Source organism: Argiope bruennichi, chromosome 5, assembly GCF_947563725.1.
Source record: "Argiope bruennichi chromosome 5, qqArgBrue1.1, whole genome shotgun sequence".
In the NCBI taxonomy this organism is placed as follows: Eukaryota; Metazoa; Arthropoda; class Arachnida; order Araneae; family Araneidae; genus Argiope; species Argiope bruennichi.
Genome location: NC_079155.1, coordinates 80,824,455 through 80,844,774, shown reverse-complemented (window position 1 = coordinate 80,844,774; position 20,320 = coordinate 80,824,455). Strand labels below are relative to the sequence as shown.

The 20,320-nt window shown below is 25.6% G+C and overlaps 1 protein-coding gene across 1 annotated transcript; it reads right to left on the bottom strand.

The window, feature by feature from the left end:
- Window positions 1–408: 408 nt before the first annotated feature.
- Window positions 409–20,223, bottom strand: LOC129968500 (sin3 histone deacetylase corepressor complex component SDS3-like). The gene is made up of 9 exons (XM_056082441.1): window positions 19,959–20,223; window positions 18,119–18,212; window positions 15,193–15,340; window positions 8,548–8,704; window positions 6,585–6,748; window positions 4,421–4,454; window positions 3,936–4,017; window positions 3,480–3,567; window positions 409–703 (listed from the first exon to the last, which is right to left on the bottom strand). The coding sequence occupies exons 1-9, from the start codon at window positions 20,047–20,049 to the stop codon at window positions 608–610; spliced, it is 954 nt and encodes a 317-aa protein (XP_055938416.1). The 5' UTR covers window positions 20,050–20,223; the 3' UTR covers window positions 409–607.
- Window positions 20,224–20,320: the final 97 nt, after the last annotated feature.

The window sequence follows — 20,320 nt, the reverse complement described above, 5'->3', positions numbered from 1 at the left end:
GCACATTTTATAGTTCATTTCCTTTAAAAATATCTTTTTTTAATTGCTTTAATAGTAGCAGAATTTAAAAGAAAAAAAATAAAGGATCTATTGGCAATATGTGCCATTAAATTTTCTCATAAATCTATAAGTATTAAGATAGCCAAGTTTTAATCAATCTAAGGTGAATGCTGCCATAGTAATACAACTGAAACAAAAGTTACAGAACATATCGAGAGAAAATGTCTTGACAATGATCATGATATTCCTAAGTGATTTGATTTCAAATAAAATTATCATTTAAGAAAGTTGAAGAAAGCAAATTTTAATTAAAATTTTTTTTTCCAATGAGTAGTATTATAAGTTAAAGAAAATATCAGACTATTTCAAAAACAAGGATTTATTTATTTGAAGTTTTCATAACATCCAATGACAGGAAACAATAATCAATAGAAATTTTTCAAAAGAAGTATAAAAGAATGAAAACAAAACAAAAAAAAATTATACAATTCTAAAATCTTTAATGCTAAATATACAATGATATGTGAAATGTATAAATAAAGATGAGAACATCACAGATTTTTCCTATATTACATGTTCTGACCTTCTTTTACATAGATGCTCCCACTTAAGCAGATCTTCTTTTCAATGTTACAACACCTTTCAATAATTCAGAAATATATATTTGATATTTCCCATTATCAGATGATCGTTTAACCCAAATCTGGAAGAGAAAAAGTTAAATGAGTAAAACAATAAATGAATAAGGAAAGAGTTTAGAAAGTAAATTCTGAAGATCAGAACCATTATGTATGAGAAAAGATGTGTCGAAATATATCCTCAAGGCAAAGTTACCAGTGCTTTGAATAATTTATGCATTGTACACAAGGATATATTAATTTACAATATTAACAAGTTAGATGACCACATTCAAGAAAAAAAAAAGAAAATTGTCAATAATGTTATATATTTTGTCTAAAAAGAAGTACCAAGACATGCAAGTTACCTATCCTGCACAAGGCCCATTTGCCAAAAACAGCACAAATTAAATACACACAACTAGAAAAGTTAGGAACTTTTACGACTTTACTAAAACATTAAATTTAAGAAAAAATATAATTTTGGTTTAAAAGTAGGCAAGGTAGAATAATTTTTTAAAGTTTTTAGTTGGATTTATAAGGCACAAAAGGCATTTTATTTTGGCAAATATAAGTCAATAAAATTCTAGAAAGATGCTATAAATTGGCATCAGTTATGAAATTTAACCTGATAAAAACATGGGATAAAATTTGAAAGTATCATACAAAGGTTAATATAATATAAAGTTATGGTCTAAATTGAAGAAAAAAAATTCAATAGTTCTGAAGATTCTAATATGAGGGAATGCAGTTAATGTACCATATTAAAAAATAATTGCAACAGCTGGATTCAAATTATTATGCTTTAATAGACACAATGCAGTTGTGCAATGGATACTATACAGTTTTTAGTTGATAATGATAATCCATTAGGTTTTGTCGGTTTTCAAACCCGGTTTTTTAAAGTAAATTTGTCACATTCGAAAACCGGTTTTTAAATTAAGAAAACCGGTTTTAAGAATTCATATTATTAGGTAAAAATTAATTTTGAACTTATTTGATTTGCTTTCATTCTATGCAACGGGCAGAAAACACATTTTTTCAATGTTGCAAGTTGCGTTGGCCTTGTGCACTGCACGTTGCCTTGGCCAGTGCTTGTGCACTGCACAGTTGCGCTTCAAATTCATCAATTTATGTTTTTTCATGAACATCCCTTTTCATTTTTTTTTTCTAGGTGAAACAAAAGTTCATCTCTTACTTCTCATCGGATGTTTTGTCTATTGGTATGAAGTCGGTGCTAATAGAAACGTCAGCAGTTTGACTGGCTCATTTCGAAGAACATGTGAAAGGAATAAATAATTCCCTGTTTTCTGCTTCTTGATCACAGTATTTAATGATATCATATAAAATTTTCTTCGTACCACTTCTGAAAGCTTTTTTACACCACTTGAACTAGCTATATCAATACGAAATATTCAGTTAAAATAAAATGCTGTCAGAAATGACATAACACTCACATACACATGAAAAGAAAAAAAAAAAGAACTAAAAAAGTATCTAATGTGAGACATCTAAGGTCGAATGTGATCATCGTTTCGCGTCTCCCCCCTTAATGAAATGGAATTGTCGAAATGTGGTCTCAGAATCCGATCCATCTCAAGTCACGACAGGTTTGCTTAATATTGTGAAGGTTAAAACTGGAAACAAAATTATAAAGTTGTTATATTTAGTAAAAATAACGTAAGTATGTTTGATTTTTATGTTTATATTTTCTATTTTACATTTTCAAATTTAAATTTTATTATATAAATTTCTTCTATCAAAAATTAGTATAAATTAAGAAGTTCTGGCTTCTGTTTAATGGAATTTTAAATAAAACACAGGGTGTTAAAATATTCTATATTTTCTTTCGCAATGTTTTAACATAAATTATGTCTTTAGCAAGCATCGGAATTAGATTAAGAAGTGCTTTTTTTTTTCTTTTTTTTTTAAATTCCTAGAAAATGTGTAGATTAGATTATTTTAAATTGCATTAATATTAATAGTTAAAATAATAAAATTGTAAAATAAACATTAAAATATTTATTCAATAACTTTAATTTCATTTTTAGATACAAAAATGAGTAAGTCGGAAGTTTGGGATAGACAAGGCAATCTGAAATCATTGTAATAAAATGTTGAGCAATCTGTGTAGCAATCGAGCAATCTAAATAATCATTTGAAAGCAGTTCATAAAATAACTGTCGGAAATAATATAATTGTTTAGTTTCTTGAAGACTCTGAAGAAAAACTTAGAAATCCAAACACACTGAAAGCTGAATTTTCATTATTTAAACAAACGAATAAAAGAACAAAAAACTTAATTTGTAAGTTGATGCCAAACTCAGTAACTAGTGAACGGGTATTTTCAATTTCACGCAATATTGTGTCTAAAATAAGAACGAGACTTAGCCACCGTTCAGTGGATATTTTATGTTTTTTAAAATCCTATTTTCCTAGGAGAAATTAAATTTAGTGAAAATAATATAAATATTATTTGAAATTTTTGTTTGAGTTTTCGTTATTTTGTGTAAGTAATATGTATATGTAATCTTTAATTTTGTTTTTTATATTTTGACTTTGATATTGATTTTGTTATTTTATATAAACTAAAGTAAAATAAAAAAAAATAGAATAGGGAAAAATAAAATATTTTTCCCTATTCAATTTTTTTAACAAAAATTCGAAATCCGGCTAAAACAGTTTTTTTTTTTTGGAAATATCGAATTTGAAAACCGGTTTTTCACAAAGTTGGTTTCAAAAGTCGGTAATCCATAATCATCTACTGCATGGGTCATAAGAGGCTATATCATTAAAGCTTTTATTTACAGTAATATTTAACCTTATAATAAATTTAATCATGAAGTAAATTCAGCTACTTACTTCTGTTGGATTAATAGCAGAAATCACAGCACTGATTTTACTCCCAATATGTTTGCCATCATAATATATTTGCTGACCTCGATGATACCTTTTTAAAAAAAATATTATATATATATATATATAAATAAAAGCAGGATTGATATGATTTTCTAAAAGTGACAATGAAGCATTAAGCATTAATGTACAAAAGTACTCTAACAACAACAAAAAAAGTTCACGGAAAGAAAATGCTTTCTTTGTAAAGTATTTAAAAAATACTTCTGTATATGAAATATTTTGCTTGAATCTGAATTTTCGAGCAAAAAATTTGTATACATTTTACAACAAAAACTTTTCCAAAGTTTAGACAAGCAGCTTTAAATTAAACCTGGTTAATTATGAAAGAATATTACTTTATTATTAAACTGTGAAAGGATGTTATTTTATTGAAATTAAGATTTAAACAAAGAAACATACCAGTACTTCTCATAATATAACTTTCCATTTTCCACTCTAATATCTAACAAATTGCCATTTTCGTTAGATAATTCTTCACCATCTGCAATATAAAAATAATGTTTTCTTATTCAATGAAAAAAAAAATTAAAGATCAAATTTTCTAAATCATAGGGAGCTACTGAAATAAAAACACAACGATACTAATAACAGATATAATTAGAGGTAATACAAAAAAGCATTTACATGTTAAAGAGGAATTATTATTATTATTTTTTTTTGTTAATTTGCTGAGAGGCAATAGAAATTTAAATACAGACAAATTGGAGTTTTAAATATCGCAATATTTTTAAGTAGTAATAAAAGGAAAAAATATTGAAGATAATTTCATAATGTGTATTAGATAATTTGTAATGTTCAAATTTGATTCATATTGTTTTATAGTTTTTTTTTTTTTTTTTTTTTTGCAAAGAATGATATTTATAAGATATGAAAATAATACATACTGTCAGGCGCTTGACTTGGTGTCTTTGCTAAACCCTAATGGAAAAAAAAAAAAAAAAAAAAAATACTATAAATAAAATGAAAATACATTAAAGAATTACTATATACAATTTCATTTAATGCTAATCATTTTCAATATTCATTATTTTGAAATACTAAGAAAAAGAGCCCAAACGGTTATCAATGAAAAGATATGGAATATAATTGTATATTATTTGATAATCTCAAAGCATCAGATTAAATATAATTTAAAATAGAAGTTCAGAGCTGTTCAAATTATAAGTAGTAAAAAATTGTGTAGCTTTTCCATTTATTCAATAATTAGTCATTAGCTATATAAAATAAAAATTCCTAACAGCTTGATTTGATACACTCTGAAAATATATTTAATTTGATGAAATATTCTTCAATAAATATATTTCCTTGCAAATATATTTAATTTGACAGTGATTATTGAAAAATATACTTTAGAAATCAAAACACTGACATATTAATATACTTGTTCATTAATTTAAGAAAAGAAACACAGTTAATTTCATAAATTTATTGATTAGCCTTTCTAATTAGACATATAAGCCTTAGATTTAAAAAAAAAGTTTCTTCAAAATTAAAAAAAAAAAAGAATAGGTATTCTGTCTAAAATACTAAACACTTTCTTTCAGTTCTTAATTTTAACCAGAATTTTGTGACTAGAAGGGAAGAATCATGACATTTAGAAATTTTTTCCATTATTTTCATATCCAAAATCTAAATCTACAACAAGAAAAGACTTCATAGCAGGCAAAACAATGGAACTGATTGATTTAAATGGTAATTTTCATATATTTTTCAAAAATTTTTCAATTTAAACTTCTTTTATTCAAATATTTCAAACTTTAATTTCAATAATAATTTTTTTAAAAATATCCATTTTAAGGAAAATGATATAAAGATGGGGGACTCTTTAGAAAGAGTTCTGCAATCAGTCTGAAAAGCTATCTGAGTATATATTTACTGATGTCAAAGGAAAATATGCAATGAACAATCTGTTTAAAAGAGTAAAACAAATGAATCATTTTTTAATGCATAAATCACTTTATGGTTGCATTAAAATTATAAATAAAGAAAGCAACCTAATCTGTTGAACTTCATGCCAAACAATCATAAGATTTTAGATTTATTTTTAATTTGCATGCTCAAACAAATATGAAATACTTAAATCTCGCATTTTATTCATTTTCACTGGTTGCAGTTGGAATTCATATGTAGGTAAAAAAGATTTTAAGACTATGCAGCAATTTTCAGATTCATAAAAATGTATCATAGCGTAAATGAACTTAAGCAAGAGTGTTCTTAAACACTTTTTCAAAAAGAACTTATCTCATAACAAAAATTCCTGTACTTTTCTATAAAGGAGAACCAGGTAAATTTCCAATCACACTGGTTAAATTCAAGGGCAAAATCAAATTATAAACAAATTAATATAAAAATAACCTCCATCTTATTGGTTGCTAATGAAAATAGATTAATTTCCTTAAATGTGGACAATGTTTATGATCTTGAGGATATCTAAGATCAAAATGATATAAAATATATTAAAATGAAAATATTTTGTATGGAGAAATTTTATTATAATGCATTATTATAATAAAAAGAATACATTTACACATAGTAAAATTCGACTTCTTGTAATGCTTATTTGATTTATTTGAAAAGAAAGAGGGAACAGCGTATAAAGCATTGATAATAATCACTTTTATGTAATGATATGATGCATTACAAATTCACAAACAAAGAACATTTTCATTCCCCCCCCACTCATATTTTTCATAATTTATAAGATGCATTTCTTTTTATGACACTGAATTCAGACTAATATATAAAGAATGGAATGGCAGATGAGGGGGAAGGAGTTATTTAAATGGAAAATTCACTGCTTGTGCATTAGGATATTTCCAAGATTTCATATATCTGCTGAAAACAGGGAAAAAAATCCTTAACAATAACATCAGTAACATATCTCCATCCGTAATTTCAGAGTTAATTTTTCCCTTGAAGGTAATATATGGTGCCAAGCATTTTTACCTTTATTTATGGGCTGATACAACTAGTATCAATAAATGATTAAGAATTCACCACTCCTATTTTAATTTATTAATTTCTATTACATTATATTAAGACATTTACCTCTTTTATTTGTTTAAGATCCTCATTTATTTCATCTTCAGTTAACTGAAATTTTATCTGTTGCGAATTTGAGGAAATTTTTCTCCTTTTTGTCTCAGGTGCAGGTGAAGGATCATTTCCTCTCCGTCGTAGTTTCCTGATTGGAAGATGATTATCCGTAATATCTAAAAGCAAAAAGGTAAAAAAAAAATTCAAAAATAAATATTTATGCATGAGCTGTATAAATTCAATAAAAAGCATGCAAATGCATTAATTTTTTTATAGAATATAAAAGCTAAACATAAACCAACTATAGAAAATACTGTTATGTTTATCGTTGATATTTATCACTTATTTTAAAAACTGATTTCAAGTTTTATGCCACTCTCCTCAAATGAGAAATAACCGTCTTTTAAAAGACAGATATTTTAAAAAGAAACAGAAAACAAATGATATTGAAATAAGAAAATATCCCAGATTAAGAAATACTTTTTATCTTGTTTCTCAAATAAAAATTCAAAACTTTTATTCTACACACAATTTCTTATTTTGCATCAATACTATCAAAAGATATTTTTTATGATTTTTTTTAAAAATTTAATGTTTGAATATACAGTCTAAGAGTATCTTTAAGGGATTGCTCCATATGATAGCATGAGTTGCCAAAAAAAAAAAAAAAAGAGTCTTGATCTGTGTAAAACATGGAATATGAATTCAGTAAAGAATTTGGGCATTTTTTTATTTGATGTAAAATATGAATGCTTGTTATTAAAAAAAAAGAAAGAAAAATTGTTTACAAATTCTAATGGCAACATCTTATAAAAGACGTTTTTATTCCTGTTCTTACAAAAAAAATTTGCAGGAAAAGTGATAGAGATTATTAATATTTTGCTATGATCAGGAGAATTTTCAAGAACAAGAAACTTATTTTAGAAGTAACACTAGATATTTATTAGGATCGATTGAGGCATTATGGATATTAGCTTTTGTACAGAAAATTTAAAATATCAACAGAATCTTTGAAGTAGCCTTAAAATGTGATAAGGTAGAGAAGGACGGACCCTTTAAAATATTTGATCTTGAATGTTATATTTCATCTTCCAGATTACTTCATTTTTCAGACTACTCAATTGGAATTTCACAATAAATCTGTTAATTACTGAAAACTTCACTGAATTTTGGGAGAACATCAAATGAAGTTGATTATTTGTATTCTGAAATCAATACACTAGAAAAATTGGGGGGGGGGGGGAATGCAAAACAATCATGTTTTATTCAAATTCAACCAGTCAACCAAACTCAAATGTCTAAATCACACATATTTCAGATTTCTAAAAAATTATTCCATGTAATCACCTCATTTGACTAATTCATTGATAAGAATGTATATATATATATATATATATATATATATATATATATATATATATATATATATATATATATATATATATATATATATATATATATATCATCATCATCCAGGATAGCCAATATGACAATTACCAAGGATCTATATATAAACATCGTTATAAAATTTTTCTTTTAAAATTTGTTAATAGCAGTATAACTACACTTATTGCGTTGGATTGTAATATATTGACCTTCAACAAGAATTTGCCAGGATATGCTCCTGTCTAGTAGGGGAAGGGAATTTACTGTAAACATGAAATAAAAGCAGATTATGTAACAATCAGAAATAAATTGCATAAGATTTTGTTGGCAGTTAACAGGTTAAAAATTAAACAAATTTAAAAATGGGCTAATACAACATTATATTATATATATATATATATAGCAAATAACACCTTTACAATAAAAAATAATAAATAGGAAAAATTAATCTTAGCCTTAAAATCAATAAAATTATACGTTGCTTAAACGGCAGAAACAACAATTCAGTACTAGAAACACACTTAAAAATGTTTATTTTGATATTAGTTTTGCATGTTACTTTAATAAAATGAAAAGAAATTTCTAGTACCACTAGTGATATCCATGTTGTCTCTTTCTGCTTCATATATCTTTTTCTTCTCTTCGAGATCAGCAATTAGATTTTCCTTTAACTCCTTTTGTTTTTCATTAAATTCGTCTAATGCAGCTTGTTTTTCTAATTCATGCTCTCGTTTAATTCTTTCCATCTGTATTTTAAAAAAAAATGGGAAAATGGTAAATAAATTGCATAAAAACATGTATGAAACATTATTTAAAAAGTTTAACAAATTCAAGTTAATTTTTTTAATGAATAAAATATCCAACAGAAAATTACAAAATACTTAGAAATGCTGAGATGTAGGTTCTGAAACCAATTGACCCAAATCCATATATCTCAATAATTATTAAGAATAATAAAGGATATGCTATAGATTGTTTGAAGGAAGATATGGTACACTGCAAAATGCATAGAAGGAACAATGTGCTGGAACTGTATTGGCAGCAAAGGGAAAAGTTCCTTTTCCCTTACTCTAACAAAATGTACGAGAGAATAAACTCACTGATGTATGTTAATTCTCATTAACGAATGTTACAGAATCCTACAGAACGATTATCTCATATACTATCAAAGACAAATCAAACAAAAATTCTCAATACTTATTTCATATAAGAAAACAAAATTTATCAAAAATTACACTGATGAAATTTACATTTCTCTCTAGAAATTTAAAGAATTATCAGGGACCTGATACATACACCTCTACTGACAGTGAGTCACTGTTAGCTAATTCAGTGAACATTGCAATTGTTTGAAGCAAGTCCAGTAGATTTCCTGAAGAATTATTTTAAGGATAAATTGCATCAAAAACTAAGGGAGTAAACCTTTTTTTAATGGATGGCAGGAACTCAGATTGAAATGAAATTTTTTTTTTGAAGTTTATGTACAGGATTTAAAATTCAAATTTTAGTATAGATCCAATAAAAATGGTTTGCATTTACATTATCTACAAAGATTGAAAGAAAAAAAAAAAGTCAAAGGAAAGAAATGTAGATTTATTTTGAAAACACATCATACAAAAAATAATGACAACAGTGTTTTTTTTTTCTCTTTTTCTTAACACTTTTTCTTCTTTGCTATAATCTATTCTATTTAATTTAAGATGTCTGGCCCACAATGACTGTATTCAAAACTAACCTAAGATGAATTCCAGTATGTCTGGATCTGACATGAGAGTCACTTTCTTTCATAAACAAAACAACTGCTTATGCTTCAAAAACTGGCTTTCAAATATTTGCTAAATTTAAATATTTCGTTCACTGAATTTTGCCTTAAAATCTAAATAGCACTGGATCTTGATTATCTTCATTTAAATATGGCTACAATTTGATATCTATAAAAAATGAAGAAAATCAATAGAATTTTTCTTTTAAGCACTTAAAAAAATCTAATATATTTCAAATTCATTTTTAAGTTTTACTGATATTAATAATCAATATTTATAAATAATCAGAGATTTAAAAAATTAAGGCAAAATTTTTTTATCAAAAATTTTAACAGATATGGTTATGTTTAGGCCATAAATATAATTGTTTTAGATAACATGTGACCACAGGCTTGATACCTTTGTGCTATATTAAATACTTTGGAGAAGTAACTTCAGAAAAAGAACCATTTTTGGTTTCAATCTATCAGATAAAACGCTGTTTACTGATTTTTAAAATCAAATAGTTTAATAAAGTACTTCAAAAGGCATGAGCTTCTTTTCATTCTTAGAAATCACAGGAAATACTCAAAATGAGAAATACCGTACAAATAATGTATTGCAAACTTGGCAGATGATTGATTTTATCCTTTTTTAAAATTAATTATAATGACCAAATAAATGGCATTCAAGGTTACATAAGATTAATCGGTATTGCATAAGACCATGGATAAATTCCATAAAGTTATAAAGCATTTGTTTTAAAACTGATTTAAAATTCAAATTTTAAAAAATATTGTATAATTTTTTTTTTCAAATTCTAATTAATAATTTTAAAATATACAATTGTCAGAAATATCAAAATATGACTTAAGCCTTTTTATATTCATAGTTGATTTCATATTTACAAAAATGTCTATCATTATTAATTGTTAAAAACTACTGTTGTAAAATTGGAAATATTTTGTACTATTGGAAAGTTTTGCCAAGCTTGAAAGGATGTTAAAATGATTTTAACAATTTATATTTTCTTTTCATAAATGTTTATTTAAGCATTATTTTAAGATATATTAAAATGTACCACTCCTATATATATTTTTTAAAAACATCATATTATGTACTTAAATTGGGCCAACAATAATATTTGAAAGAAGGTAAATTTGCCTAGTTTACAATAGGATTATAAGACTGTATTACTATTTTTGCTACTGAACCATCCATTAAGTCTGCTTATCTAAAAATATTACAAAACCTAGGATAGTATATTTTTATTCAACAATAATTTATGTCGTGATATATTAACATCCTAGTTTTGAAGCTACATGAGAGTTGTTATTACACAGACCAAATATCAACTGTGGTAATCTGAGAAAGACAAGAATTCAGTTTAAAACCTACAGTCTTCCATTCCATACCTAGGCTAGGATTAGGTAGGAAATGACTTGCTATAAAAATTGAAAGTTCAAGAATCCATACATTTAATGAATCTTCAGTGGATTTAAGACTCAAACTTATGATTCACAAATCTCAAATTTATGAAGACTTAATTACAATACCACTACTTCTCTCCTTGAGAAGGGATTTTTAAAAGTGTGACCAATCCTTATATCTATCTATAAAATATTAATATTTCAAAGTTAAAATGATAGAGAATAATGTTGTAATAGGAAAGTAAATATACAAAAATAATTTTGAGCAATTACAATTAATACTAATTTGAGATTTTTATAAACTTTCTATAAATGAACTTGGCATCAATTAACCAAATTTCTATGAATCTAAAGCCCATAGTGACTCCTCACTTCATTGACCACTTAAAGAAAATAAAGAAATATGTAAGAGAATTATGATTATCTGTAGACAGCAAAGAAATTACAGAATATCTCTACAGCCTTGCAAGAAATGCTTTAAATTAATTGTAGAATAGCATGTTAATGATCTTTCTAGAATATAAAAGTTGAGAAATACCTTTTTTCCGGAAAGTTTTTACCATATATGATATTTGTACAGATATATTATATGTATCTGTATACTATATAAACCATATGTAATACATAGAAGATAGCTCTGGACTTACAAGTTTCCCAAGTAATTTTCTTTCATTTGTCATTTAAACTGGCCATTATATAACAAAACTTACAAAATATTTATGCTTAGTAGCAATATTTGCTTGAAATTTAAACTGTGAAGCTGTATGAATCTACAGTGACCTGGGATTGCTGGCTTTTTCCTCTTCATATCAAACTTAAAAACCCATCAGGATCCTTGGCATTAATTCAGTTATTAACATATGTTATTAAATGCTTTAGTTATATATATATATATATATATATATATATATATATATATATATTGTTTTTAAACACATTTCTAGTTCAAAAAAATATTTTTAATTTATAAAATTACCTAATTGAAAGAAAGAGAGAGAAGTTCAAAAAAATAGACTTTTCAGTTTTTTTCTCTCTCTTTTTTTTAGAAGAATGCAAAATTTCAAGATCTAATACTTTAAAATTATGTCATACTTTCTTCATTAACTGGATTGGTAAAATGAAATTTATAGACCAAGAGAAATCACGTAGCTGTTTCATTTTTTTTTTTGTGTGTGTGTGTGTGAGCTGAATTTATCATAAATTTATTCCATGATCTTCTTTAATGATATCTTTAATCCAACAATGACAATAAAAACATAATTCATTAATAATAAATAAAATTATTTTAAATATATAATAAGGGAAAATGAAAAGTCCATTTTATGCAAATTTCTTGACATAATTTATAAAACTTTCCTCATAATTCTGTTGAATAAGAGTTGAAAAATAATTCTATTATATAATATAAAAATAAAAGCTTACATGAAATAACAAATATTAAATAACTGATAAGCTTTAAAATTTCTAAGAATATAATATAATGTAAACTACTTTGAGGTCGAAAAGAATGATTTTTGATTAATGTTAATAGATTTAAAAAAAACGAAGATATTGTCTAGCATTACATTCACAGTTGTTAAATTCTGATGAATTTGAAAAGCATTTCAAGAAAAATCGATGAAAACTAAGCTAGTTTTAAACATTTGTATTTAAATTGACATGTTTCATGCTTCAAAAGTGGAACTTGTGTATTCTCAATGACAATACTCTAATTTTTTCATAATTTACCATCTAAACCATGGAAAGGATATTATATATGCTTTTTTAAATTTTACCTTAAAGAAAACAGTAATGGTATGGTTGAAATTGTAAGATATTTTAGTATGAGAGATACACTGAAGAAATTTTTCTTGTCTTTACAAATTTTTACAAGGAGGTAGTATGTCCCACAACCTTTCAATGAGTAGTGGGCAAACATTAAGTATAACATGAAATCTTTCCATGACTTGTGCTACTATTATTTGAGCTAATAATATAGTTTTGTATGAGCAGAGAAATAGGGAATAAAATGAATATCTTTATTCAACAGTTCCACTAAAAATAAATTCAGGTATTTTTATAGAAATATCTTTGCACTTTTATTTTACAGTGATGGGAAATATATACATCTAATTTCATTGTACATATGGTCATTTAAAAATACTACTTAATGACAATTTATAGGAAATTCCTTTAAAATTTATATGAATAAACTTATTTAAGGAAAATAAAATCTATTTTTTAACAAACTTTCTAAATATGCCAGTAAAGCATGTATTGATAATAACAAAGTTTTCCCCTAATCAACTCTAAAATATGATATTCCTCTATAATATTTTGATAGATAATCTCCTTGCTGAAAGTTTCAGAGCAAAGCTGGCTACTTGCATTCCATGAGCAAAATGTCACCAGCCTTCAAGGGATTTTAGATAAGAAGAAATAGAAATTCATTATTGATATTCATTTCCAACAAAGAAGCTGGAAACCAAAGTTAACAAGCAAACACTAAGCTCAGTGAAAAGCATCAAAGAAAAACTCAGCCCCTCCCCAACTCCAAATTATCTTATAAAGAATAATAACACAAATTTTCTTTGAATGTATTTAGCAATTCACACATACTATACATAACAGTATTCTTTGAAAACTTGGGATAGTTTTTAAAAGCAGCTGGATACTGAATGCAATATCCATAGGTAATGATTTTGGAAAGGGGGAAAAACTGAAGAAACTACAGTACATTTTGTTGAAAAGGAAAAGAATGAAAAGCTAATAACATAGTTTTATATGAGCAGCGAAGTAAGGTGGGGGAGATATGAATGTCTTTATTTAACCATTCCACTAAAAATAAACTCAGGTGTTACACTTTTTATAAATATCTTTGCACAATTAATTTACTGTGATGAGAAATATATATTATATATATATATTCATTTTCATTATACATATGCTCATTTTAAAATACCAGTTAATAACAACCTATAGAAAAATTCATTAAAAATTTATATGAATAAATTAATAAAAAATATTTAGTCAAAACTTAAAATGATTTATTTACAATTTAAATGCTGTTCACAATTGGTCAATAAACCTTTAATTCTTTTCACAACTAATCCAACCGAATCTATTATGCAAATTCTATATTGTGGGCCGGTTTCCATTTCAGTCGAGAGGTGCAGGATATAAATCGAGTTACCACCAAGGGTATCTTTGCTTTATAATCGGCATCCTTTGTTTGAAAAAGAAACTGGCAAGACAGAATGGAATTTAAAATTTCTTTTAAGACTTTTTCTTTTAAGACACAGGTCTTTGTTTAAATATGAGAAACATTTAATTATTCATCACATTAATTTTTGTAACAAAATGGAAGGAACAAGTTTATATTTAAAATAAAATTTGCAAAAAAAGTGAGGCAGAAATAGTCTCCCTACGAAAAGGTTACCAACTAATTAAATAAAATTTTCATTCTATTCTATTGGTACAAAATAAAAACAACTTAAAAAATTCCTAATTAATAATAATTCATTCAATAACTGCAGGTCCTTAATATTTTTATTTTCTTGCATATAAAGTACACAATGAGAAAATATCATATTTCAAAATTTTGATTTGAAGAGCTTCAAGATGCCAGTGAATTAACAATACTCAAAAAGATTTAGACCTAAAGGTTGAAACATGATATGTATCCTATCATTGAAGTTTGAATGATATCTGTGCATGTGATAAAATAAAAAAAGCTAGGCAGATAGGATTCAGCAAACTTGCTTTATTGTTAGAAACATAGATGTGAATTAAATTTTGGATCAAATTCATCAAGGGAATGACCATTCTATAGTCCACAGAGGTATGTGTATGAAAAAAATTTAAAAATATAATAACTTTGAAACATGAAATTTGGTAAGCATTCCAAAATTGGTATGTACAAAAATTTCAGATAGTGGGCAAGCATAATCTATTATTCATGAATTTACATAAAAAAAGAAGAATTATGATATAAAGCTTAAAAATTTCTTAACAAATGCTCACTTCTTACTAAATATCATCAGCTTTATATTATAAAAGTAATAGTTAAAAAATATAACTTACTTCAAATGCAAGGAAAACAACATTTTTAAACTGACGATCCATATACTTTTCTCTTAATGCTTTTAAACCATTTACATATGCTGGATGGTTATGATCTTCCAGCTGCTTCAGTTGACTTTTATACTCTGATAACTTGACATGATACATTCTAAATAAAAGATATTTATGATTTAGTAAACAAACTACACAGCATGCTTCTGGATTTTTTTTGATTAATTAAACAACAAATTTAAGAATCACATGACAGCCATTTATATAGCCTGAGAAATTTAATATAATATCAATAATATACAAATTGATGAATAATTTTTCGTTTAATTTACATTACAGACTTATATATTGTCACTGAGAAAATGTAAGTTTATTATGCATCATCAAAAACGTTACGCAAGTTAAGATAAAACGAGCTTAATCTTTTTTGCATTTTGAAATTAAACATGTAATAAATAAAATACATAAAAATTATGCAATTTATCACTTTTATCTACATAACTTAAAAAATTTTTTAATATGGAAACTGACAAAAGCAGAAATTATTTCCAATTTACACTTTTATTTAAAAAAGTTTTCTTGCACTGTCATATTTGCAATTTCTCTTTTTCACTAATTTCAGCTGAAAATTAAGTTGCAACATAATTAAGAGATATTTTATAATATATAGAAGAAAAAAATCTAAAGAACAGCAAACAACAAAATTTTTCTTCTTGAAATTGTTCAAAAGCATATGACTATTTAGAAAAAAGAAAGAAGACACGAATCAATATTCATTGTAGAACAGTTACCCATTTCTTACATTCTTAACAAATGGATGTCTTTTTTCTTTCACTTTCAAATATTTGACAGAAAAAATTATTTTGTCACAATAAATGCAATATCTGAACAAAGTAAAATAATCTACAAAAATCCAGTATTTGAATAAAAAGCAGTTTTGGATACAAAAAAAAGTTACATAATTTCCATGAAATATGTTTTAGAAGGGTAGTAACGAATAGGAAAGCAATTTTCCACTTGTAAATGATCACTTATAAGAATGATTTATAATCTTAGGAATATATATATATATATGTAATGATATTATAAACTCTTAATTTAATACAAATTAATTTCCAAAATTTTATCTTAATTTAGCCCATAGTAACTTCATTCTAAAAATATTCTCTTATTTCCTATCCAATTCCACTTTTGGTTTAATTAATCCCTTTGTAAAAATAATGCGCCATCAGTATTACATATCAAATGAAAGTGATATCTTCTGTACCCTTGAAAAGGTGTCAAAGGTCACCCACGTGTATTGAATTGGGGCTTGGCCAGAAATCCTATCTTATATAAGGCGTGTGATCATTTGTTCGGCCCTTTTTAGCTTCTTTTCTTACTTCTGTGCTTGCTCAGTGCTGCGCCTTGCAAATAATCATATTTGTCTCCTGGGAGAGAAAAGAAAGAATAAAACGAAACTAAATCTACAAAGTCTCTTCCTTGCTTTGAACCTGCATTCTGTTGCAACCAAAATATTTTACATATTATTTAGCAGAGTGGATTCGAATAACATTACATATAATTTAGCCGACAGAATTCAAAAGTATTATATATATATATATATTAATTTATCAATGAGAATTTTCCTTTGTCAGCATTTTAAAATGGATATTTATTATTATTATTAACCTATTGCCAAATGAGCATGACAGTAATATTTCCCATGCGGCTGTGTAACACAAATAAGTGTGACAAGCTTCAAATTCATAGCCATCTCGCACATTTTACTGAGAAACGCTACATTGAATATTATATGGGTGTCTGATATCATGATCTGTTGGGAAACACCTTTTAAATATAGTTTTTACAGATGTTAAATAAAATGTATGATTGATATGTTACTAATACATGAGTGACATCAAAATAATCAAAAAGTTGATAAAATGAATACTTTAATTAAATTACACATTGCACACTATATTTTATGTCAACTGCAAAAAATGACATGCCTCAAAAGAAATATTACTCACTTGACCATGGTATATAATATTTTAAAATAAATAATTTGTAATACTAGTAATTTTTTCAAAAAATTGAAACGTAAATGATTAATAATATAACGATCCCCACTGAAAATACTATTAAAAATTTTCTATAAATAGTTTGCAAAATATACAGAATTTGATCCAAAAATTCATTTTATCCTATTGGTAAATATAACATACTTGCAGTTATAAATATATGAAGGATTGCAAAAGACCTTTAAAAAGAAAAGACTGTAATCTTAGCACTTGTTTCAATTTTGAATGTTTCATGTTTAAATTTCAATAATACTCTGATTTGAAAGAACCAATTCATGATGCAGGTTTTGCATTGCATTTTGGTATTTTAGCACTTTAAATAATTTATTATTTAACTTAAAAAATGGATATTATAGAATAATAGTTGATTTTTGTTATCAACTGGTTCACATGGTATAATGAATGTAATTCCCATTAATTAATTTACACAGAATACTCATTATTTCCTTAACTAAGCAATTTGATTGGAAATTATTTTTAATGTCTGACAGATTTTCTACTTTTTGTGTGCATAAATTTCTTCATGAAATGAGTCAAATGCAAATCTGAAGTAAGATAGTAACTGTCTACAACTTCTAACATCTAGTAGCACATTGCCATACACAATGCTGTAATTTCAGTTTCTTATTTCTTACATGCCGCTGATTATATTATTAAATTAATATAATACAACTGATATATATTATGGTGAACACCTCAAACAGTATAGCTGGATTGAAATTGGATATCTTTGTTTAAATTATCTAAAAATTATATCTCATGAAATACTTATATCATACTTGGAAAAGTCAAAATTAGTCTCATTTAAAATTTATTAAAAGCAGCAGTCCAATAACGCATTACAATCTCAACTTATTACTATAAATACTTACCGTTCTTTGATATCAATGTATTCTTCTTCTTCGTCGTCATCATCATCATCATCTTCATCATTATGAAAAGCTGTTTCACTAGCATCTTCTGTATCTATAATGGAAAAAATATATATATATTAAATTTTTTTAAATAACGGAAGAAAAATCATTTAAAATTTGATTGCAACTAAGATCAGGAATGGATTTCCAACTAAACAGACACATAGAAATGTTAAAGTGAGAAGAGACCATTTACACAAGGATTAAAAAAATATTATTAATCTAATTGCCTTATAAATAAATTAGTAAAAAAATTCTACGAACTATAAAATACTAAGATAATATTAACATTTTGCCACATAAAACTAAACAGATCTGCATTTTTTTTCATTAGGTTCTTCCTATCATGACAGTATTTATAAATGTTACATATCTGCTTAAATATTATTGTGTATAAATATTTTTTCCTGCTCAATTGCAAGTCATTATATATAAATAATAAAATATTTATAAAGTTAATAAAAAAGAATTAGCATGCTGATTCAATTAAAAATGCATCAAGATATGAAAATAAATAACGATGAATTTATTAAAAGATGAACTTTTTAATATGCACTTCTTAAGACTCCGAGATTGCTAAAAAGTAATTAATGAAAGAACATATATTTCCCCTTATATTTATAGTAACATTGAAAAATTAATTCAATTTTCCTAAAACTATCTTAGGTGATCAGTAAGAATGTATTTGTTACTAAAAATTATATCAAGCTTCTTATGAAATCAGTTTAATATTTGTAGTTTTTTAAAAAGCCTTTATCATAACTTTAAAAAAAAAAAAAAAAAAAAAGCTTATAAATCTGGAGACTCCAATTGTGATGATTTAGATTTAAAAAAATATAAAGCAGATAATTTGCAAGAGGGGGGGGGGAAATGCCAGTCTATTATCAGAAATACACAAAAACTTATTTTTCATAATTCAGTTCATTGCTTGTATTTTCATAATAATAACCAATAAACCTATTTATTAGTTTGAAAGGTACCATAAGAACCTTAAATTGCAAATAATTGCAACCATATATTTTTTTGTCAGCTATTGTAATGCTGTTTTTTTTTAAACTAAAATATATTTTACTCTTTATTTTGATTTATCTTAAAAAAATTCATTCAAATAAAAATAATTAATAAAAAAGAAAGTGTAAGTAATGAAATATTGAATATTCAGTAATTGAAATAAAAATTTCATCTTGACTGCTGCTAATAAAGTGCATTGCATAAAAAATTATTTAAAAATTGTAAAATTATTTAGTTTAATTTGTGTTAAACCAATATTTTGCACAAAAATTATATTTTACATTACTAAATTTTTATTTATATGATTTTTTTCCCCACATACATGCAGCCACTTTAAGTAGCTTTAAAAAAATCTCTACTTACGAATTGTTGAAAATTAAGTATATTTAAATAAAGATCTCAAAACGTATTTTAAATTTCAAACTTGAAGCAAAGTGAATGATATGCATTATGAAAATACGAGACAAAAGTTGATACACAAATCCCAGACACATTGTTCACAAAGAATTAAAATAAAATAATTTGAAAGTTTCGACAGTTTTAGATGAGTCACTATATTCTTCGATTCTCAGTAACTAAATAATGTTGCAATAAAGAATAAGAAAAGCAATGACCATATATAATTCAAAACTTAACATGTTTTTATATCACTTTCTGATAAAAACAAGATATTAAGGATTGCAAAAGAAAGTCTAAAAAAGTACATATATAAGAAAAAGTTTATAAATATCTGCCTAAATCCTAGGGACGGGTACCGTTATATCTAATTAAAAAATAACAATCTTACCTTCGTCAGATCCATAGCTGCAACTGCTATATCTATCTGATGTATAGGTTACATGACCATTTTCTGGCTGACGATTTTCCTTATTGGACATTCTTAACCGCAAAAATGCAGTTTAATCTTATTATTTTCTAATTCTAAGAGAATATTTAAATATAATATTAAAATAGAAACAATTTCTAAATAATATTTCCAATCGCAAAGACTAATAATTCAATCTACTCTAACTGCATCACACTCTACGGTAAACTGGATTGTATACAACAGATCTGCACATGTGTGGAAACTTGACATAAAAATAGCGCATCATTTCTTTTCACTTCATTGCAGGATGTTTTAACTTTTATCGCACTAGAACTTCTGCG

Coding starts and splice junctions, on each gene's coding strand:
- LOC129968500 (XM_056082441.1), bottom strand. CDS start 20,049: ATGTCCAATAAGGAAAATCGTCAGCCAGAAAATGGTCATGTAACCTAT. Junction 15,341..18,118: donor TACATTGATATCAAAGAACG/GTAAGTATTTAT, acceptor TCTTTTATTTAG/AATGTATCATGTCAAGTTAT. Junction 704..3,479: donor CTGCTATTAATCCAACAGAA/GTAAGTAGCTGA, acceptor TTTCTCTTCCAG/ATTTGGGTTAAACGATCATC.